The sequence below is a fragment of the Melanostigma gelatinosum genome (assembly GCF_949748355.1).
Source record: "Melanostigma gelatinosum genome assembly, chromosome: 11".
NCBI classification, from domain to species: Eukaryota; Metazoa; Chordata; class Actinopteri; order Perciformes; family Zoarcidae; genus Melanostigma; species Melanostigma gelatinosum.
The window spans coordinates 11312318-11336213 of NC_136644.1; the positions used below are offsets into that span (position 1 = coordinate 11312318).

The 23896-nt window shown below is 42.1% G+C and overlaps 1 protein-coding gene across 1 annotated transcript; it reads right to left on the reverse strand.

Annotated features, from left to right (window-relative positions):
- Positions 1 to 224: 224 nt before the first annotated feature.
- Positions 225 to 23735, reverse strand: LOC306784769 (sarcoplasmic/endoplasmic reticulum calcium ATPase 2). The gene is made up of 24 exons (XM_079278884.1): positions 23416 to 23735; positions 20918 to 21037; positions 20328 to 20345; positions 20113 to 20195; positions 19832 to 19936; positions 18607 to 18745; positions 15454 to 15620; positions 14838 to 14993; positions 14605 to 14746; positions 14143 to 14309; positions 11139 to 11227; positions 10878 to 10980; positions 10615 to 10746; positions 10158 to 10283; positions 8937 to 9158; positions 8624 to 8735; positions 7326 to 7558; positions 7010 to 7230; positions 6702 to 6904; positions 6480 to 6565; positions 5440 to 5573; positions 5118 to 5235; positions 4894 to 5028; positions 225 to 4241 (listed from the first exon to the last, which is right to left on the reverse strand). The coding sequence occupies exons 2-24, from the start codon at positions 21033 to 21035 to the stop codon at positions 4059 to 4061; spliced, it is 3192 nt and encodes a 1063-aa protein (XP_079135010.1). The 5' UTR covers positions 21036 to 21037; positions 23416 to 23735; the 3' UTR covers positions 225 to 4058.
- Positions 23736 to 23896: the final 161 nt, after the last annotated feature.

The following is a 23896-nucleotide window of genomic DNA, read 5'->3' on the forward strand; positions in this document are numbered from 1 at the left end:
AACAAGCATTCACATAATCCTGCAATCATTGACATCCAAGCTGGTAATTCTCTGGCTACTGCTGATGTTTTCAATGCCTGTAATGACAGAATGATCAAAGTTCTGATCTCAGTATACGGGACATCCACGACAAACGTACATCTAAAATGTCAATGTGAATGAAAACTGCAATGGCGTTTTTGTATTGTGTCAAACAAGCGCTGCACACTTCACAAATTCTGACCAATTTAATTTATTCTTGTTTTCATCCTTCAACATCATTTCCATGACAACAAACCCTTCAGAAGTGGAATGAATAAGAACAAACGTTACAAATAGAATCTACTAAATGGTGCGCCCTTGTTTGGCTCCAGTGGGAATGTTTGTTGGAGGCGAGGGAATAGTGTGTGGAATCGCTTCAATCGATTAAACTTTTTTCTAAACAGGTGAGTCAGTCAACTATTCATTTACTGTGACAGTCTGGAACCATATCAACCCTCCCGTCCCAACAGCAACAATTATAATAATAATAATAATAATAATAACACAGAACAAATGGTGTAAACAAAGTTGGTACATTGGGGACTTGTCATGGCATAATACACAGAAAAATAAAATATGAATAAATAATGAAAAGAGGAAGTAAATACTCGCTAATTAAGCCCATCTACATGCATTTCTTCTGCCATAACTGTGCCAAACCCCAAATTATCATATGAACAATTGAGCATAAGCAAACAAAACAAAAAGAGGCAGAATTTTGAGCAACAAAGAAGCAAGAACATCCTCTATTGGTTTGAATACTTAGCAAGTAGTGAAAATAACTACATTTCAAATAAAAGAAAACACAAAACTGCCCGAGGTCTAACACCTCTGAAAATTACAAAAAAGGTCACATTTCTATGAGAAAAAGTAACTATATTATGAGTAAAGTCATAATTCTGAAATGTTTTTTTACAACAATAAAGTGGCAACTTTACGAGTAAAAGTACAAAAATTACCAGAATAAAATTGCAAATTTACAAGAATATGCCACAATATTATGAGTGAAGTTGTAATTTAGAAACATTACAAGAATAAAGTCACAATTCTTTGTCATAAGCTCAGTCTGACAAGCTCAGAGGAAGGAAGGCTCGTAGTAGTACGAACAGTATTGTGACTTTACTCGCATAATATTTCTCTCATAAAAGTATGACATCATTTGAAAGGATTTGTTTCTTGTAAAATAATGACTGCTTTCAGAACATGACTTTAGTCTTCAAATCTCAGATTTTTCTAACAGTGGCCCTAACACTAAATGTGACAACAAAAGTTATTGTAACATGAATCAAAAACCCTTTGAGCACAAATAACACAAAAAAAAAAATCCTTCAATGGCAAACAGTGAGATGTCACAATGGCATCACTGGAGAAAATGGCTGATTCGCACAATAAGCACATTTAAATGGAGCACGACTCAGTGTCAGGCCTGCTGTGAGACTCTTTGTGACGTTACAGAATGACTGTGTGTGGAATCATCTCCACTCTGTAGTCCACAGGAGCATCAACGCAGCAAACAAGAGTATGACAAGGAACCATATTAATACGTTTACATACATGTCGCAGTGTAAACGTGAATATAGATAATGGAATCAACGGGTGTGAAGGCTTTCAGTCAGCTCAGGTTGTCAAGTTGCATTTAAGACTCAGCTTTTCAGTGTCGGTAACAATCAACAGAAAGACAAAGGATACTGAACTGTAGATGTATCAGAATGATGCTATGATGCACTCACACTTGTGGACATGAACCCTTTTACAACCTGTAGACACCCAGCTGTACATGTACACACACACATTAAGGAGAGACTCTACAGGCAACAACATTGTTTTCATGCACACTCAATTTTGAGAATTTGGTCGAGTTTTAGAAATTCTATAAGTAAAAAAACATGGTGAAATTAGGTTTTAGGCTATTGACTATCTTCAGATTTATGGATTGATACAAAAGATATCTAATATTCCCTCTGTAAAAACCTTTGACTCGAAAACAAGCGTCGTGAACCTGTGTTCACATTTATGTTCTGGAAATGTATGGAAATTAGCACGATTATGCATCACTCGCATATCCAAACATTGACTTTCAGAAAACCTTTAATACAAAAAGTAACTGTCTTAATGTGAGTAATCAACTGGGGACGATTCATGGTGATATTTATTGGTTCAATGTTTTACCCTATTCACCTGTAGTGTCTCCTCTTACGCCCACATTCTGCAGGAAATGATGTGTTCCTGCAGAATCCAACAGTCACAGTTTGGACTCGTGTTATAAATGTGTGTGACGTGCGCAGACATGCATCCTGTAATGGTCTGCCAACAGTCTTCCCTCTCAGGTAAATGCTTCTCTTCGTCTCATGTACAGTGTCTACAAGGAAGGTCCAACAATAATGTGGCTGATATCTTTGCATCGCAGCATAAAGACTGTTGCAGTGGCCGGTTGGGGGATTCTATTGTACAGCTAGTCGCCTTGCCTGATCGCCTGTTACTAACGACAAATTATTACTGGTGAATTACAGTGTGGCCGTAAAGCTGGAGTGTATGTTTGATTTGAGACCAATCAGCACCGCTCTCCTTCTTCCATCTGATGCACTCATTTTTCAAGCAGACATCTAAAAGGTGCAACATGTAGCATTCAACCAGTGTATGGCCTCAAACAGAAACATATTGGGAGTCACGGGTCCAAAAGGAGTTCATACGTAGTAAAGCCTGTGTGTCATAGGAAATGTATTTTCTATCAAAATCATTTCTAAACCACACTTTGACACACTTGACATGACAGTAGCTTACTGGTGTGCACACAGATTACTAAAAGCTGTTTCTGTATCTGCTGCTCTTCAATTTGGCTTTAGTGTCCACTTCAAATATTATGATGCAAATGTAAGTCTAATATTAAGAATTAAATACAGAACAGGCAGAAATGGTCAAACATTGGTTCGGCCGGTTTGGCCACAACAAACTTTAGTCCACCACAATGAGGGCATATATTTGCAGCTTTCTTAAACGCATGAAAACAAGCTAAACTAGATGACTCCTTCCCACTGTGTTTTCTGGTGAGTCAAGTTCAATGTCATGAAAACAAATAATAAAGCAGCATAGAGACCAGCGACAATGTCCCTTTTTATATCAGTTACTTATTCAGTCTCTCGTCAAACATGTTTTTTTATTCATTTGGAACGATGTTCGAGTGCTGCTTGGACAGAATTGGCAGAATTTGTGGCTGAGAAGACAAAGACGGAAAGGAGTGTAAATTAGCGAGCGTGTCGTGTTTCCATCACTGCCGATTGGAGCTGGAGTACTGCAGAGACATTTGTCCTGGGACTGAAGGCCGATTGTAACCTTTCCTACCGAGGACAAAAGCCAGATGTTGGTCTTTTGTCCAGTGGGAAAAGGGCTATAGACATTTCTTAACTTTTATTGGTGTATTCTGATTTAGTGAAGGGACTAGTTGGAAGCTAGCAAGTCAAAATTGACAAAGGTTGTATAAATAGCTGGTGCAACCATAGAAATAGATGCAACCTGTGACAAGCCAGTGCTGCTGGGAACCATTAATGATTAACATTGAGTGTCCCCAACACAAAAACGGGTTATAGCATGCTAACATGCTAATGTTTATCATGTAAACCGTAGTATTTTAGAATCCAAAGGTCAGCATTAAAGTACAGCTGAAGCAATCTCATGTCAGAGACATATTTCACTCTTGGCCCAGGTGTTGGACAGACAAACTGGGCCTAGGCCCTCCTAAATCATTGCAGTACAGTCTAAGTGAGCTATGGGATTCAGATGAAATGCTACACATAGCACCTTTTAGCTTAGAGGAGGAGGTGGTCTTTCCTTCTTGGTGTTATCTGATTGTCTGTTGGCTTAATATTTCACTCTTTATCTCTTATATTATTGTATCCCAGCAGAGTATTTATCATCTCTGCTTGTTTCTTTCTCCCCTCACCCGTACACACCCAATCCTCTGCATCCTATTCCAACAGTCCTTCTTTAGATGGTCTCTTTCTTCTCTGCCCCCACAGGCCGCCCATCCTCTCATTCTTCCATCACTCCCAGAAGATGTTGGTGATGTCAGAGTCCAGGCTGAAGATCCAGATCAGTAGCGGAGCAGAGATCAGAACGAACGACCAGGACACGCCTTTCAGTGACTGGTGCAGCCTCCTCATCATGGTCCCGACCAATCCCGTGCTAGCCCCCATCCTTCGCTGCTCCTCTTCCTCTTCCAGAGACTTTTGAGAGACAGATTGGAACAAAGGAAAGGGTTAGGCACAGACCACTTTGGGATACTAATACCACGGCTGCACATCAAAGGGTAACTTTGGTATTGTTCACGCGGACAATTATTATGTTTTTGTGTCTCAGTGACGACAACAGTTCTTGAAACTGTTCCAGTATTGAGCAACAGTGCTGCAGTCACCGGCCTACATACTGTCAATGTAGCATTACGTCTACTACACGTTCCTGTCTTTGACAGACTCAGGTTGTTATTAGAAGTGTCAACATTATAGAAAAGAGCATACAGAGGAGGACACGGGAAGTCTCGTTCTGAAGTCTCGTGAGAGGGAACTTGTTGCCGGAAGATGTCAGTGAGAGCTGGAGAGAGGAGTGCTGGTGTTTGAGGATATGTTTGAGTACAGAAAGCGTAGCTTAGTGATCTGAGCCTGTCAGCGGCAACAACAAGCACTTTTAGTAAACGTAGCGTGACATTGTTGCTGCGCAATTGCCCTCAAAGTTACAACTCTCTCGCTCGATACTGGACCAGTTACACAAACTCTTGTCTTAATCAGTCAGTTAGAGACAAAAACATGAAAGAATAGGGTCCCGGTTAAATACTACCGAAGTTCCCCTTTAACTGAAGCACTGTCAGGCATGTCTTCTGACCTGCATCTGGCTTCCTGGCTCAATGAAGTTGCGGGCCAGGAACTTCAGAGCCTCGTCCATGAAGATGACAGGAAGTGACATCTTCAACACCACCACCCATTGAGGCCACGACAGAGGGCGTATCTGGAAAACCATCTGCAGACGGAGAGAATGGAGGATATTTCAGCCCTGGGCCGATAAGAAGTGTTCGCGAACAGATGTATGACTCGTGCATGCACACTTACCGGCAGGGGGTCGACGTATAGAATGAGGAAGTGTAGAGCCATGGACAGACAGATGGCCCCCACCAGCCAGGGGTTTGACCAGGGAGGCATTTTCACCAGGGACTGGTTCTCTGACAGACTGGACCGCACAGGAACAGAAGAAAGACATTCTGTTTGCTCTGTGACTTTTCAGATTACAAACATCTGTATCCTGGATCTACGGCCTTCAAACACCAAACCAGAGCATCCAGAGGGAATATATCACAATGACACGGGGTTGTTTCATAACATGACATGAGCTTTAGTGTGTGTGTGTGTGTGTGTGCGTTTGGTTTATTCTTACCTGTTCAAGGCGTTGCACATCTCTATGGTAACCAGGACAGACAGGGCCATAGTCATTGGATAAGGAGACTCAAAGACTGAACACTGCACACCAGCAAACTCAACGTGGCCGTCCCTGCACTGAAGGTAGTGGGACTGTGGAGGAAACAAACGTAGAAATGACATTCTTCCTACTTACCTGGCATCCTTCTGTTCAGTGACTATCCTGCAGGTGCACATCTCCTAAACAGAGTCTGACCGATACATGGCCAATATGATCAGATCTATCACAATCAGCATAGTAAGAAGAAATTACAAAGGTATGTTTGAGGGGATTCTCCATCAGAGAGATACTTCTTTAATGCTCAGCACGTATCTTGGTCACACTCTCTTCAAACCACATTTCAGCATTGACCTCCCCAACTGTTGTGTAGCCTTTAAAGGGATAATTCAAACCCAAAATGACCATTTGTACATCAATGACTCACCTCTTTTACGTTGAATTCTTGAAGAAAACGTAGCTTTTCTCTCATGCCGGTAAACGAAGAATAAAATATTTCTTTAAACCCGAATTTGTTGGCCTCTTGACATAGTATTACCGTGTTGTTGATTTGGTGAAGATGTTAGAAAAACAATGATGTATTAACACATCTGGCCTCCTGATGAATGTCAGTCCAGTATTTATTCTCCTTTTAGCTTCGTTATGGTCTCCACCAACTTCTGAGTGAAATGTCTCGGTCTCTTTAGCTGTTAAATGCTGCACTATGTTCAGCTGGTGTGTAACTGTGTGTGGTGCTGAGCAGGCAGTTATCAGAGCTGCCTGCTGGAAACATCCCTCATCAGAGTGGTGACAGCCAAACAAAGAACTGAAAGACACTAACACGCTCCATAGAGCTGAGGGGACTTTTACATTTTATTCTCTTATATGAATTCATTCTGTCTTTTTAAATCATTTTACTTTATTACTACTTACTACACTTTTGTTTTGTGTTATCACCACAGTGGACCCATTCAACTACACTATGTCTGAAAGAAGTGATGGGAGATACTGCGTGTGTTTACCAGTTGATAGAAGGAAAGCTTCGGTCCGTCGTGGGCTGCCATGAACCACCAGGCAGCAGCTCCGACAGTCGCAGCGCCCACATAACCTGCACAGAAGGGTAAGTAGCGGTTTAGTTTGTAACCTGTAGGTAAGATGCTGTGATGATGACGACATCTGCAGATAGATTTTTGTGTATGTGGTGGTGATTGATGAGGCCATTCTGTTCCAGGCTCAGGACTCACATCCGACGATGAGGTAGCGGCAAAACAACCAGCTGGAGATCAGAGGCTCTTTGGGGGAGCGTGGGGGGCGGGACATGATGTCCAGATCTGGAGGGTTGAAGCCCAGAGCCGTTGCTGGGAAACCGTCGGTGACGAGGTTGACCCACAGCAGCTGGACTGGGATCAGTGCTTCAGGCATGCCCAGTGCGGCTGTCAGGAAAATACTGAGGAGGGAAGGCCAGATGGAAGAGAAGGGAACAGTGAGAGGCCCACATGATCCATACACTGAATGTTAGTACACCACGTTTTCTGCATCCACTTATACTAACCAGACCACCTCTCCTATGTTGGATGAGATCAGGTATCTGATGAACTGTTTCATGTTGTTGTAAATGGCCCTGCCCTCCTCCACTGCAGCCACGATGGTGGAGAAGTTGTCATCAGCCAGGATCATCTCAGAGGCTGACTTTGCCACCGCTGTGCCGCTGCCCATAGCGATGCCGATCTCTGCCTTCTTCAATGCAGGCGCATCGTTCACCCCGTCACCAGTCTGAGTCATGAGAGGGGGGGGGGATAAAGGAGGGCTGTTATACTGGTTATCTGCGCGTCTATGATTCTACTTCAGGTACGAGAAGGTGCTCTCACCATGGCAGTGATGTCATCGAGGCTCTGCAGGTACTCCACAATACGACTCTTGTGTGCCGGTTCCACCCGGGCGAAGCATCTTGCCGTCCTGCAGGCCTGACGCTGCAGGTGAGGCGGCAGCTCGTCAAACTCCCGCCCCGTCAGGCCCCCGATGACGCCCTCCTGCTCCTCTTCCTGCTCTGTGATGATGCCCACCCTCCGACAGATAGAGAGGGCTGTCCCTTTGTTGTCACCTGGAGAGAAAAACCGAAAGTTACGAAGTGTTGGATTGACGCTCGTGAGGTGTGATTTATGACAAAGTTTACAAAAGGTTATATATATATATATATAATATATAAATATTTCAGTCTTGTAAATATAGTTTGGTGTATACCCAATGAAAACAGGAAGTTGGATGAGAGGTAATAGATGCTTCTTAAAACTGTAAATGCTCCCCTGAAAGCTTAACCCAGAAGTAACAAAGTTTTGAGCGTCTCTAAAACAGATAAATAACCATCAGCATTTCTAATGCTGCAATGAATGATAAAAGAAACGCATCAAATCTACAAAGTCCTGTCATCAGTCATTTGAAATGTTTGTGCCCCAGTTAGTGCGGCTGACTTGATCTTTTGTCTATAATGTGCGTAACATGATTGATCTGTATGGTGAGGGTGTTTATTGTGTATCATGGCTAGTGATAGCAACAGTTAATCATTAATACCGAGAATATTTTTACGCATGTCAGTCTGTAGGTAATTTATTGCCGCCAGAAGGAAGCTTGAGTCTTTCAAAACAGGACGCTCTGCGGCGCCTGGCTCAGTTTGTGTGTGTGTGTGTGTGATTCTCAGAGCAAACTAAAGAGCAGTGAGAAAGCAGACAAATGATGTGGAAAACAGTTCAATTCAGAATCGATGAGTCATCTGATCGGCTCTTCTTATTGGCTTCCGTAGAGACCACCAACCAAACGATCAATCATTCTTTTTGCAGCAGAAAAGTAAGGCTTGTGACTTTTGCTTCATTGTGATTGATGTACACTCATAGTGACGTCATTACTTTTTCAAAAATAAAAAACGTACATTGCTCAAAAAATGTGTGAGAAATATTTTGTTATTCAAATTTATATTTTTTTTTATTCATGACACAATTTTAATACTTTTATCCATTACTATGGTTCGATTGACTTACGGAACATTTTTGCGTAGATTGTACAGATTTTAGGGATACAAAGCTCTTGAAGATACTCCAAGAAATGACATCACAAAAGGTAAAAAGCTGTGTTTTTGCACACATAACGTGTACATCTAGATGTGTGGTGATACCTGTGATCATGATGACTCTTATGCCAGCCTGCCGACACATTCGGACGGCGCTAAGCACCTCTTTCCTGGGGGGGTCCAACATGCCCACACAGCCCACAAAGGTCAGGTCGGTCTAGGCAGAGGAGACATGGAGGGAAGGCGTGGGGGACAAAAGTTCACTCATTTAGTTAGAGCCACTGGTGAAGACAGAGGACAGTCGCTTGCTCCCATTCAGCAGACAAATAATGATTCTGTATCTTAACTTCACTCTTTTAAAAGTGATACGGATACAGTGTTTAGATTCTTAAGAACATTTCATCATCATCATCATTACCTCATAGTCACCAAAGACCGCCGAGTTCTCCAGGTTGAGGCTTTTGATGTCAGGGGGCGTGTCCCTGGTGGCCATGGCGAGGCAACGCAGCATGTCTCGGCCCGATCCCCATTCCCTCACAGTGGACAGGATCTGCTCTCGAACCGCTGGGCTCAAAGGCACACGAGAAGAACCGCTGACCCGGATATAATTACAGCGCTCCAACACGTTCTCTGTAGCACCCTGAGAGAGACGGGGAGGAAGAAGACATGTCTCTTTACTCTCCTAAATAGGCTGGAACAATACATCCTGAACACCAGCTTGGTGTTAAAGTAAACACGGCGCGTATCTTTGACCTAAGGGAGTTTTAGATAAACACAATAGGAATAATCCACACATTTTCCATGTTTTATTGATGCCTCTGAGACTTTTGATTGTATTAATCATGAAAAATGATGTATCAAATCATATCAAAGAGGGGTTCCTATGGGGTTTTCTGGTATGCTCACCAGACGATGCGAGTTCAATGGGGAAACTCTGCTCCGCTCAATGTGAACAATGGAGTTTATATTTCATATCTTTTTCTTTTTAACATTTACATGGACTATCTTTCATGCAGCTATGGATGTGGAACAGGGTGCATGGCTGGTGACTCTCATTAACCACCTTATTTATGAAGGTAATAGTGATATGTTCCTAATATGGTGTAGATCAGGGGTCACTAATAGGCAGAACCAGACACTGTCCTATCCGGAACCGGACGTATAACTGATGGATAATTGAGAATTATACATTTTGGCGGAGTGCTTAATTTTAACCTGCGCAGCTTTTCTAGCATTTACGGCACTCGGTCAGCAGTCCAGGAAATACACCGACCAATTAAATGCATTGTAAACCATCTCACGTGACGCTACTCAGCCAATCAAATACGTGTATTCTGAAATGCATCATGAGCCAAGGGACATTTGCATAGACAGGGGAGAGACGAGACAGGAAGGGAGAACATACCCACTCTAATCTGAACTGAGGGTTAGGATGTAGAGATTGTTCATTATAAAGTTGACTGAGACCGTTATGATGTGAAATAGATTGACTGAAATATTCAATATAATCTAATGACAGAGGACATCTGACACATGACTAAAATGTTTGCGTTGTGGTCAAATAAAACTATAAAAGAAATTACTAAAATGTGATGGAAATTGAATAGAGGCACTGGATAACTAGTGGTGTGGAACATACCTTGACAAACATCTTGGCTCCAGAGGAAGACCTGGTGAGTTTATTGGATGAACAGAAGACAGACATAGACTTCCTGTCTCTGGAAAACTCCAACGTCAACTCCTTCCTCATCAGCTGCTTAATCACCTGAAAACAAGCAGTAAAAAACAAATAGCACAATTCAGTGAGCTTTCTTGCCAGAACATACAGAAATGAAAAGACGTTGCTGTCGTCACTTTGAAACACTCAGACAGAATGTGAAACCACTCAGTACAATAGCTCGGTCTCTTAGGTAGCAGGACGTAAGAGAGAAGACGATGGAAAAGGTTGCAGCATAAAGGACGCATAGGTCAGAGGGAAGGATCAATGAGTCATTAGCACCAGCACTTTCTTTAACTTTACAGAAGTCTCTCTCTCACTGTCTCTCCTCTCTCTCTCTCTCTCTCCCGCACGCAGACACACACACACACACACTTACGGAGCAGCACGCTGTAGCTCTCTCAGCGGGGCTAATTCCTATCAGGTCAGTGTCGAACACGTTCATTTTCTCCACCAGACAGCAGAGAGCGGTCTCTGTTGCCTCCCCAACCTTCTCATACACACCCTTGGCCTGGAACACACAAACACACACAGAAGGGACAGAGGTTAAAGTATGCTGCTGATGGTATTTGTGGTAACACACATTCAGTTGGGAATGTTCCGGCACCATATACGGTAATCTATCGAGCAGTCGTGTCTTACCTCATTGTAGTCCAGTGATGAGTCATTGCACAGTGCACAGATGGAGGCCATCTCCACCAGGCCTTCATACAGACTGGGCTTCACCACTGAGCCATCCTTATAACTGCAAAGGCAGAAGGAAATGCCACAGAGGACATAGGGATAAAGTCGAGGCAATGTATACACATTTTAAGAAAAAGGAAGGAGAGATAAATTGTGGGCTCTCATAATCCATAAACTGTCAGGGTTAAGGGTTAAGTGTTAAAGGTTAAAGACACTCACACTTCCCCTTCAGGGGCATAAGTAGATCCAGTCACTGTGAACTCGTTCAGGCTGCAGCGCTCCCCTGACACACTGTCTACGACAAACAGCTAAACACACACACACAGACGGACAATGCAGTAGTTGATTAGTTCAATCATATTAGGAGATCACATCTGAGGTTCGGTCCACATTCCAACAGGCCATTCCTCCTCATGAGCCGTAGGTTTTTAAATCAAAACCGACACTTCATCCAGGAAGACTTACTGTGATCAAACAGGACATTCTAAAATGTATGTACCAGGGTTTCAACAAGTTCAATCTTAGACTTATTATGACCACATGAAATGTAATACCCATTTGTGTTGGATTGGGAAAGCTCACCTACATCCTGTTTAACAAATAGATATACTGTAAATGATTTTATAAAAGCCAGCATTATAGTTATGGCAGCGTTCCGCAGTCAAATAAAGGCGGGTAGCTAATACAGGCCGGGTAAAAATAAACATTAAGGAGTATTGTATAACTCAGGGATTCCCAAAGTGTGGTGCCTCTAGGGGGTGCGCGAGAGGAAAAATGTAATGGTGGTGCAGTCCTGTCTCCTAAAAATGACGTTCCCCCAAAACTAAAATGCATTCTCAATTACGTTTTACCACAAACGTATTTTCTCCCTGATTACGTTTGTGTTTGACGTACAAATACGTTTCTCATCAACATATCTTTGCTGTACTCTAGTCTTTATTATTTTTCTGTGATCTGCCTCGCCTCTACCCCGCCACCCACGAGTTGTTGACCCGCGGCCTGTTCCGAGGGCTGAAGACCTGAAGATCGGGTGCCTCGCGGCGGGGGCGGCTGGAGACCTCGCGTCCCGGCGCCAACGGGTGAGCGCCCCGCCACTCGGAACCATAAAACCAAGTCCCGGATTTCACCCGGGGGACATTCTGGAGGTATTGTGACCGGGTGATGTGCCTCGTTGCTGGGGAGGTATGAGCCGAGAGTGGCGGGGTGTTATGGAGGTATATATTACAACTCGGTGTTGTTCCCGTGCGTGGATGAGCGCATTTCTGCCGGAGACAGGCGCGTGTTGTGGTAGTATTCTGACCGCGTAATAGGGAGAAGGAGAGGCGGTGGTGGAGAGGGAAATAAATGTTAAAGAGATGGTGGAATGTATGATTGGAGAGAGAGAAGCGAAAAAGTTGGACGTGATCCCGCGTCCAACAACACTGTCGCGCGCATCGATGCTTTGTCCGAAGACATCCTGGCTGCATTAGTCGGTCGCGTAAAGAAGAGTGAGTTTTACTCTCTGCAAGTAGACGAGCCTACAGATGTGGTTAATCTGGCCAATCGTCCGTTACCTTCATAACGTTACGTCCGTTACCTTTTCGAAGGCACGGTGCAGGAAGAGTTTTTGTGTTTTTTGTCTTGTAAACAAACGCCACGCGCGAGCAAACTGTTCTCTCATTAGTCCAATTTTAATGCGGCTCTATTGCTTTTTTTTTTTAAGGTGTGTGTGTGGGGGGGGGGGGGGATTGGGGGTGCGTGAACCCGGTCGGGATGTAGAAGGGGGTGCGTGGCCTAAAAAGTTTGGGAACCGCTGGTATAACTGAAAGCCTGCTAGAAAGTTTCACATTAAAAGCCTACAGACAACAGCTGGATTACTTTTAACATAAAACATTTACAGGAAGTGTTTAGTTTCATCGACAGCATCTTAACATCAAATGAAAAATCAGCCAATCAAAGGAAACAGGAAATAATTAGTCAATTAGTGTTAAAAAGAGAAGCTACAGACTATGACAGACTCTGCTGTTACACCAATGAAGATGTCACGAACTCCCTTCAATATTTTCTACTCTGCCTTTATTTGCTGGCCACAGATGTTAATTGAAAGCAGGCTTCTATTTGAGAAATTTTCACTGTTTAAAAAAACTTCCTTTGCATCAGTGGTGAAAAGTAGCATTGGTGTTAAACAATAAGATACACAGGGTTTGTGTGGGTTTTAATAAATCTTGAACTTAATTGTGTGAAATTTCGGCCCAAAAAGGTGTCGGGGCCTCTGTCCAAGCCGCGCCTTCTTCTGAGCGCCAGCATCTTTTTTCAGTTGTTCCCAATGAGGGCAGAGCGTAGGAGGACAGAGCGAGGGGGACAGAGCGTAGGACAGAGCGAGGGGGACAGAGTGTAGGAGGACAGAGTGTAGGAGGACAGAGCGTAGGAGGACAGAGCGAGGGGGACAGAGCGTAGGAGGACAGAGCGTAGGAGGACAGAGCGTAGGAGGACAGAGCGTAGGAGGACAGAGCGAGGGGGACAGAGCGTAGGAGGACAGAGCGTAGGAGGACAGAGCGTAGGACAGTGCGCACCGGGACAAAGCATTACTCTGGTAAATGGAGCAGAAGCGTGTATTTCTGTCGATCCTAAACTTTATATTTCCGACACACACTGTCCTAACACATACCGACTCACTGTCTCCACAGTGACCATCATGCTACCCTACCAGTTTCAGATTTAGGTTTCACATTCAGATTTAGACCTAGATTCATTTCTGCTCCCCTTTGCTGCGATGTGGACCAGACCTGGATGGAGAATACTAGTGTAGGGCCCGTATGAAGCGAATGATGATGTTAAAATTAGGTACATTAGGAATCAAAGCGTTAGAATTGCACATGAAATATGAAAACCATCGAGCCGCAATGAAAAGTTGCCATCTCTCAATAATGTTCTCCTGGTACATTAACTCCGAGCGACCTCTGGACAGCGATTGGTCTACGTCAACACTGAAAGCAGTCTAACCTTTGTTAATCCAATGTTAGTATGACAAGCCATTAGATGTTCTTTTGGAATAGCAAACTACTTTTAATGGATTTCCAAGTTGCCTGCTTTTGGATGCTCCCCTCCTTATCAGCATGATGTAATCAGTAACACTGTATCTTATCAATCGTATGAGAGCTAAATGAGGCTGACTTGCCCACAAAGTGATTTTGACACACAGTGGCTATATCAGTGTGATGTTACATTCCTTCTTCCATCTTACCCTGCAGACTGACATCTGGTTGGTCGTCAGTGTTCCTGTCTTGTCAGAGCAGATAACAGATGTGCAACCCAGCGTCTCCACTGATGGCAGGCTGCGGACGATGGCGTTCTTCCTGGCCATCCTCCTGGTGCCCAGAGCCAGGCAGGTCGTGATGACTGCTGGGAGGCCTGTGAGGAAACACAACAGGTGGACGATGGTGATGAGAAAGCTTCTCCATTCATAAAAGATATTGATGCTGTTTGATTAACTGTGCAGTTAGGGGTGCATTTCAACCTGCTTTGAGAATTACACCCTTTCTTTTTCTCGTAGTTGCAAAGGTTTAGTAGCCGCAAAAGCTGCACAATCCTTTTGTGAAATTGCCCCTCAGTGTCTTTAAAAATGACACTTTTTTGTAATCACAAAAGAATTACACATGTTCAAGAAGTGACTTTTCTGCATGGATAGATAGATAAGATGTTCTACCTTCTGGTATGGCAGCAACAGCCAGCGCAACAGCGATCTTGAAATAGTAAACAGCGCCTCTCAGCCAGCTGCCTCCATGGACCGGGTCATTGAAGTGTCCCACATTAATGGCCCACACTGCCACACAGATCACAGTGATGACCTGCAGGTTAAAACAAGACACGAGTAAGGTTGTAACACAGATGATAAAGTTTGAGTCCAAAGTGACCATAAAAACACACACAGGTCCTTGCCTTAGAAAGCTGTTCTCCAAACTGGTCTAGCTTCTTTTGTAGTGGGGTCCTTTCAGGGTCAGTGGCGGCCATCTCATCTCGGATTTTCCCAATCTCTGTCTGCACCCCTGTTGCCACGGCAACCCCGATGGCACGGCCCGCTGCGATGTTGGTACCCTGGACAAAGTTGTGAACTTTACTGTGAAACTCGTTTCCATCATAACAAACTGAGACATAGTAACACACAGTTTCTGTAGTTCAGCAGTGTGAGTGTCATCTGTCTGCATCTATTCTATATGCTGCCAAAGCAGACAAAGGGAAATGTGATTAATGCATATTCTACTGAACACTGAGATAATTAATTAAGTAGAGAGGTCAGGAACATTTGTACTTTAAGGATAACAAATCCTATGAAGATCAATGAAATAGTGAATTTGTTTGGAACTATTTTCAGCAGCGGATTTCAGCAACAGTGTGGCTCATTGATAGACAATAAAAAAAATATATAAAAAATATATAGAATAATACTATTCTTCAAGTATAAATACTTAAACAATTGGTAGTCCCATGTCTGTCTTTCTCCTGCTTTTATGTTGATTGTATGTGAATTAGGAAAAGACTGGCTGTTGAGACTCACAGAGAAGAGCATGTTCTTCTTGTCCTGGTTGACGGCTCGGGGATCCGGTACAGGGTCTGTGTGTTTGAGCACCGACACAGACTCCCCCGTCAGAATGGACTGGTCCACCCTCAGAGTGGTGGAACAGATGGACGTCAGCCTGATGTCAGCTGGGACCTTATCACCAACTGCAGGGTGTTGGGAGCAGAAAAAACTATCTTAATTTCACTTTTGTAATTGGTTCACATAAGGACAAATGTAGTCTTTGTCCTGTCTATGATCTTTGCTTCCCTCACTTAAATAAGCCACAAGTAGTGGGCAAGAGGTGAGCCTCTAGAAATGTAAAAGGTAGCATGACAGACTCTAGAGTTAGATATCATCTAATACTTTTATACGATGTAGATCATGGAGCTTAGAGCTGCCTTCCCTCTCCTTCTTCTACTTCCACACCATAAAAGAACAAGCTAGGTACTAATCTGAAGATCATGAGACCCATCAGCTATGGGTCTCATGCACTCTCTCTCTGGATGACGAGCATTAAAACCACTCAAAATGTCCCAGACTTCAGACACTGTGGCTTAAACAAGCAAAGCACTTCACTTCCCGTCAAAGCTGCAGGTTGTGAACTTGCTCCTCCACATGCTGCAGCTTCTCCAATAAACAACAGCATGGCTTTCTTAACTAGAGCTGCTGTGTGCCAAAGCCAGCTGAAATGAGCAGTGTGGTTGGTAAACTAAAAGCCACAACTGCTCACTGTATCCGTCACATATTGTGGTATGGTATGACATTTTCATTAAAATGGATATACCAGACCGCACCCCCTGAAAAGTGTCTTTAACATGCAGAGGTGACATTAAGCTTACTACTTACTTGTCCAAAATGGAAAATGAAGGCCAATTGATTAATAAATAAAATCAACAAAGATTTGGACAATTTGACAAACAAAACTTCAAAAATTCTAAATGTTATCCTTTTACTTTGTTATTGTCATCTATAGTGGTTATTTGCATAAAAACACACAATTCAAATGATTAGGAAATACGTTTTTTTTGGCATTAGTAGTTTTAATGATGTATTATAAGCTGCTTAAAGCTAGTGTTAGGAACAAGAAATGTATATTCATGTGAAAACATCTTCACCAAAACTACATTTTACCAGATTACATTTGAACACACCATGATCACGTTTTGACGATTTAGACAGATTTGTTGTTTACTATATGGGATCATCAGCGATTGGGGACTAGAAAACATTATTGATAATCTCCCGGTCACATATTTTGACTGATTATTGGCCCCTAATAGGGATCACATTTATTTTTCACTTGCCCAAACGCCACAGAGTTTACTTGTCTCAGGTAAGCGGGCAAACATTAATGGTGAGCCCTGACCTGCATCCTCTAGTTGTAAAAAGAAGTCTGGTTGTATAGAAGTCTATGAGAAAATTTGTAAGAAACTGTTGTAAGAAATTTTCACTTCCTAAATGCTTTTGCCAAAAAAATGTGTCCACGAAACCCTGCAGAACCGTTTACATGTTGAAGATATTGTCATCAAATGTCATTAGAATGAAAGTTCTGAGAGACAAAACAAAACACGCCTAGAGGTCTTTTCTGGGCTGGGCTGGGATCAGCTGCTCCAACATTTATTTATTCTGTAATGAAAAGTTCTACGGGCCCTGAAGCTGACCTCAATGTCCTATCTGTCATATATGTGTGTGAACATCAAGAATTGTACAAATAAATAAGAAATGTGTGAAATAGTTTTTTTCAAATACATTTTCCCACAGTCACTCTAAGCAGTAAATAAACTAATTAAAGTGGATAAGTACAGTATGTGTCCATTCTTATCTGGTTTGCTAGTTTTTACAGTCAGTTCTGATACACTTTCATGTATGTTTCCAACATGAAGAGCTTAATATTATGACTTGCACATATCAGTCCTATCGTCATTTTTGTATTGAAATAATTGTTTTGCTTTTGATTTGGTGAAACATCTTAAAATGTATTAAAATGTTTCCAAAGAGATTTCAAGTGGACATCATGTGTTCATGATATTAGGAAACATGCATCACGCATAAATTAGGACAGATTGCGCCACATCAAAGGTTAGCATTCTTTCTCTTGGAAGAGCCCAGCCTTTCATAAACTGTTTACAAGTGTTTACATATGTGAGTGAGTCAGAAGAAGCCAGAGAGAAATGAAGAAATACACCTGAGCCTTTTGCTTTCTTTCTACATTGACTAGTTAAAGAAACTTATTATGAGATCTATCAAAGAACTACAAGGAACCGTTTGTAGTTGTTGGAGGGAGGGGGGGGGGGAAGAGAGAGAGAGAGAGCGAGAGAGAGAGAGAGAGAGAGAGCGAGAGCGAGAGCGAGAGAATAGTCAATGTTTTATGATTATTAGGAACATACAATTGAATTTCAATTTTCAATGAAAGAAAATTTACAAAAAATAGTTTATGCTGTCAATTATAGTTCTTGGAAAGAAAGAAAATCTGCAAAAATGCAGTCAGTGCATCTCTACACTGAATACTAACGATCTCTACATGAACTTTAACATTGTAAAACACTCCAAGTGGATCAAATGTCACAAGTGTCATTAGCGTACTGTTAAAAAAGGATTCATTCCAGCTTTAATGAATCCGTACTACAAAACCTTCTCAGATTGCTGCTTTGAGATGAACTCCAATCAAATATTTTCCATGACGGCTTTGTGTGCCTCTGAGTTTCCATGACGACAACAGCCAGAGGAGAGGGCAGAGATTAAGATGTTTGCAGGAATGACTAAACAAAGACGCCACCGTGTTATTTCAACCATGTATAAACTACAACGCAGTGTAAATGCATTGTCTTTCCAAGCTCATTGCAGCACTGCAGACACACTGTTAGACAGCACATCAAGTGTGTGTAAAAACATGTTTCCATTACTGATAGCTCCCGTTCATAGTCCTGCTTTTTCCCTTCAGACCACCTTATCTGTTTTGAAGAAGCCCGATCAAGTCTCTTTTCCCCCGACCCGATCCAATCCTTTCATACTGAGCATGTGCCGATATCGAGCCCCGATCCAATCCTTCTAACTTTCTGGATAATACAGCTGCACAGTGCACACTTAAAGTACATTTAAGGTAAGAAGTGAAGAGAATCCCACTTCTTGTGGTGTTATTTGTCTACTTACCAGCGACCTCCACGATGTCTCCAGGAACGATGTCTCGGGCTCGGACTCTCTGGACGCTCTTCTTGTCCTGTCGGTACACCTTGCCCATCTCTGGCTCGTACTCCTTCAGCGCCTCAATGGCATTCTCTGCATTACGCTCCTGTGGGACACGGCAACATGGAAAGCTTCTATGAGTTTATTTTAACTAATGGAACAAATGCATGGTTGTCCTCATGGAAGGAGTGACAGGTAGCAACAGTTATTATCGAACAAGAGACAGTTCTCTGTTTGAGACATGGACATTTTTCAGCAGTGATTCAAAAGTGGGGAATGGTTCATGAACAGTAGAGAAAACACAAGTACACAGACCAGTTATTTCAGTTTGATTCTCACCATCCATGAGAGCATTTCAATGCCCATCCAACCTGTGGTTGACTCTGTTAAACCCAAACTAGGTCAACAGGAAACGCCAGACCAAGTAAGACACAAACACCACAGGACCCGACTACACTGTGACTACACTGTGGTCCCACATGTAGCCAGTGTCTCTGAGAGGAATTCTGGGAGTGGTTTCTTTTATTCAGCCTTCTATCATTGATATAAACGGGGTGGACAAAATAATAGGCAAGGAGAGGTTGAAACAAAACCTGAACATAACGGTCATGAAGGGAGGACCTAGTGCCGGTTTGTTGTAGGCATGGCAACTAAACAATACAGAAACGCAAAATACTCACCTCAAAACTATTTATACCAGCAACTATGCACATTTGAGAGAGTTGCAGCACTTTTTCAAAAACAGGTTTGAATAAATCTGTGCAGGTAGAGGACCAACTACCAGGATCCTTTTGACCCAGAGCAGCGTGTGTCCATCTGTTACATAGCCTAAACTACTGCAAGATATTGTATTGACTTTCCTTTGAGCCAAAAGCTCTGAGGGAATTTGACACTAAATAAGTTTAGAATATGTCTGTTCCTCACAATGTGATTGGTTGATGCCTTTATTCACAGTGAGAAAGCTCAGGAAATAAATCGACCTGTTCCAAAAACAAATGATGTTGCTTTTTTTCACCATGTAATATTTGCGTTCTGTGTGAAAGAACTCATGACAAGACAACAGTTTGAGAAAATATTTGATGTGTGAAAAATCTCCTGAAGCAGACTGATTATATTTCCCAAACAATTCGTAACAACATTTTAAAAGGTCTTCAATATTGTCAATATGCAAAACTTGCACCACATTGTTTACCTGCCATACTCCCACAATAGCATTGGCGATGAGGATGAGGAGGATGACGAAGGGCTCAACAAAGGCTGTGATTGTCCCCTCCCCTTCTTCAAACCAAGCCAGGGTCTACGAGAAAGACAAGACGGACAGAAAGGTGAATTTGCGTCATTAAAACTTGTGTGTGTGCGTATATAGCAGAGTTAAACTAATGGATCCGTTTACACAACTACACAGTCCATACAAACTTGTACACACTATTACCAGTGCTTGTATGTGTGGAGTGTGTTTGCTCGTTTCCTTACAAAGGAGATGCACGCAGCCAGCAGCAGGATTCGGACCAACAGATCCTCAAACTGTTCCAGGACCAGCTCCCAAAGTGACTTCCCTGCATGAGGACACCAAGGAGCACAATGAGCAAAGAAAGACTCTTTACTCGAGATGAGATACTGATGACCATGGAAGAAACACAAAGACAGAAGAGGATGTCATACAACAGATAGACTGATAGATCGCTCACCTTCTTCAGCTGGCAATTCTGTGAGTAAAGAAAGATTAAAAAGGTAGATAGAAAGGAGGGAGGGAAGATGGAGAAAATGAAAAGATGACATCATCATCAACACTGCTACTTTGATTCATAAATGACAGTGCGGAGTAGTGAGCAGTTCTTTTCCTCAAGCACTTGCAGCATATGATTTTTTGCAGCAGCAGCAGGACTTGATTGATAATGTGCTTGCAGCTAGTATTTAAACTAGGATGTGCATTTATTCGAAAGATGCTCACGCCATATTCTTGTGTATTTTTCTTGAAATCCCCAGATATAATGGATGCACCGCAGAATGCCAGCACTGTCCAGTAAATGTGTTGCCATGTACATGTTAACTGAACACATCATCATGAATATGTATTTTATTATGATAATGGTTATCATTGTGTTAGTGGCAGTAGTAGTAATAAGTGTAGTAACTTCATCATCAACATAAACAAAAGATGGATGAAATCCACTGCACACTCTCTCATGAGACTACGGTGAATAGATAGATATTCAACAGTCCATTTCTTTTGAAGAAATTGAATAAGTGTTTCATGAATAAAAAAGAAGAAAAGTACCGTTGGGTCCCCATCTCTCCCTGGTCTTCTTCAGCTGCTCACAGCTCAGACCTGTAGACTCATTGACACTGAAGAAGCCCAAAACCTCCTCCACCGTCTTAGTATGAGTATTATCCATCACTATGGAGGCAGGAGGAGACAGAACACAAGACAATATCAATATCGGCAATAAGCTTCTTCACTACCCGTCAAAGCCTTATTTTAATAACTTACAGGGGTTTTGCGTCAGTCTGATTCCCGGGCCTCTCATTGGTTTGTGCCTAACTCCATTGGTTTTCAGCCCAAACGGGTTCGCGCAATTAATAAAAATTTAAAAAAGCAACAGAGCCTATTTATAGCCGCATAAAAATCGGACCAATGAGAGAACAGTTTGCTCGCGCGTGGCGTTTGTTTACAAGATTTAGTCCGCTGTTAAATGTTGCAGTGTGAACACATACTGCAACATTGTATCATATTAATCCCTGAATCGGAACAACGCAAAGGAACTACAGGTGTGAAAACACCCTGAAACACGTACTGCAACAAAGTTTCAATAAATTTCAGTTACACAAGGCGTCACTTTTAAAGAGCAATACGGATGGCGAGGACACACGCACAGGCTCAGAGGCAGATTATCACATTTAATTTACAATTAACCATAGCGGTTACATTCATCTGAATCAAATTACAATTCAGTTACACATCACGATTGTACATTTTTAATTTTAAATCTTACAAAGGGAATTTTTATAATTCATGTTTTTATTTTGTGAAAAATCCCACTTTTTAAATTAAAATTACATTTTTTTTTCTATATTTAATATTATTACACCATCAGACCGCCATTACACTTCTCCGCTCGTGCACCCCCTAGAGGCAGCTAGCGCACCCCCAGGGGTGCATGCACCACACTTTGGGAATCCCTGGTCTAGAATCATCCAGAAAGGTAATATGGGTTTAATACATCTGACAGTAATATTTAAGGTTGAAAATTTAAACAGCCAATATATGTTGCTGTATTCAACATTTTTTAGATTTTACAATTTTCATGATAAGTAACCAAATCAGACACGGTACTACATCAGCAGCATCTTCGAAACCTTTTATCAGAAAGCATTTATGAATATGTTGCTGGGTTTTATATGGTGTTTAGCTTTGTTCTATCCTTTGGTATTTTTGTTGTTTATGATCCCTCTGTTAAATTTTTGTATTGCACAAAATGTATTTTATTCTGATGTTATTGTATTGCTGTTTCTGGTTTATATCTGCTGTTTGTTTTCTAGAAAGCACGTTGTAACCGTGGTAATTAAAGTGCTATATAAATTAAGTTCATTATCATCATTATATTAAAAAAATTTGAAAATTCAGCGATTGTGTCAGACTAATGTTCTTGTTCGTCCCTTTTTCATACCAGATATAGAGCAAAGTGACTGATAAGAGGGCAGTATTTCCAGGTTTCAACTCATGAAAGGTATCCTGCTTCTTCAATGAGTAGAAACGACTCACTGTTACAGCATGAGCTGGCTGGGGAGTCACACGTACTGTATAGCCAAGCAAACAGAGAGACCCGAGAGACGTGGACCCATTATCCACAGGGTCTGAGCTGGCTCTGAAAAAACATCATCTCCCTGGGTTGCATCCAATTACACAATATGTATGCGTGTGTTTTTAGGATGTACTTCTCTGAAAGGCTACTGGGTCACCTATGCCACTCCAGACTCCATCATCATCATTATTATTATTATTTATTTTTTGAACAATATCACACTGTCTTGCCACATTGACACATCAGACGTACCAGTTGGACCAAGACCAGGGGCCTGTTATAGTTCGTAAATGTGTAAACGTTGGTTGACATCTAACGTTAATGCACCCAGTGGGCTAGTTTTCACACATTTAGAGATCATTCAAACATGGTAGATAGTCTGCCAAATGTATCACAAGACTCTCATTAACATGATTCGTCAGGGGCCTAAATCAGGTTGTACGACGTGGACCATAAGATTATTAACTCCCGAAAATCACTCATGCCCATATCTGCATCTGCAAAAAACAACGTTGAGCGCCCGCCCCTGCATTGTGCACAGGTCATCATGCTAACAATTAGTTATCAACGACACAAGAATGATGAGGACACTTCCGGTCATTTGCTTAACGTAAGGCATACAATAGTACGGGTTGACGTTACACACTTAATCGCTGTTATTACGAGGAGCCTCGCCTGCATTCTGGGTAATATGGATGCATCCATATTTACCCTCGACATAACGGCAAATGTGCAAAGACACTGCTGGTGAGGTTTTCCAGCAATATTAATGGCGGCACAATGAACTGGTTATACGCGTATACCTTAAGTCAAATGACATGTGAAATAAGCATTACAGGCTAAAGCCTTCGCGCCACAAGCTAGTAGCTAGCTAGTGAGCTAACTTACATGGGCGTCCTGTAGGTGACTAGCTAGCTAGGCAGCTAGCGCTACGTTCTAACGTTAATCCTCAGGAGATGAACAGGTTGCTTACCAGAGTGTAACGTCCGTCCACTGTCACTACACTTTTAGTAAGACACTGTATATCGCAGCACCATGCGTTTTGGATTGAATTCCCCACAGCAACGAAAAAAGCGGCAACAAATATCTAAAAAAAAATTGCTTTTACAACAGGCTATCTAGCTTAGTTATGCCGTGACAGCTGCTCACATCTCTATTGTAATAATAACGTTATCGAATTCCCGAGTGGTAAAATATTGTCTGTTAAAAAACATTAAGGCTTATTTAAGGCAAATTATTCTCCAAATGTGGTTCAAGACTATTTTATACAGACAGCGTCGTATTATTACTCCTTATCCTGGCTGCAGGAGTGTCTGTGGGTCACTAATATACTCAGCCTACAGGCAACAGCAGCCAATACAAATCAAGCTACCCAATCACAAAATACAACTTCCGGGCTTAACCTTCAAAGTAAAAATTTCTGCTTAATAAATACGACATGCCGTGATATAATG

Excerpts from the sequence above, each read along its gene's own strand:
- LOC306784769 (XM_079278884.1), bottom strand. The coding sequence starts at position 21,035 with ATGGATAATACTCATACTAAGACGGTGGAGGAGGTTTTGGGCTTCTTC. Across the intron at positions 18,746-19,831 it reads CTATTGTGGGAGTATGGCAG|GAGCGTAATGCAGAGAATGC; the intron begins GTAAACAATGTG and ends CGTGTCCCACAG. Across the intron at positions 6,566-6,701 it reads CCGCTACCTCATCGTCGGAT|GTTATGTGGGCGCTGCGACT; the intron begins GTGAGTCCTGAG and ends CCTTCTGTGCAG.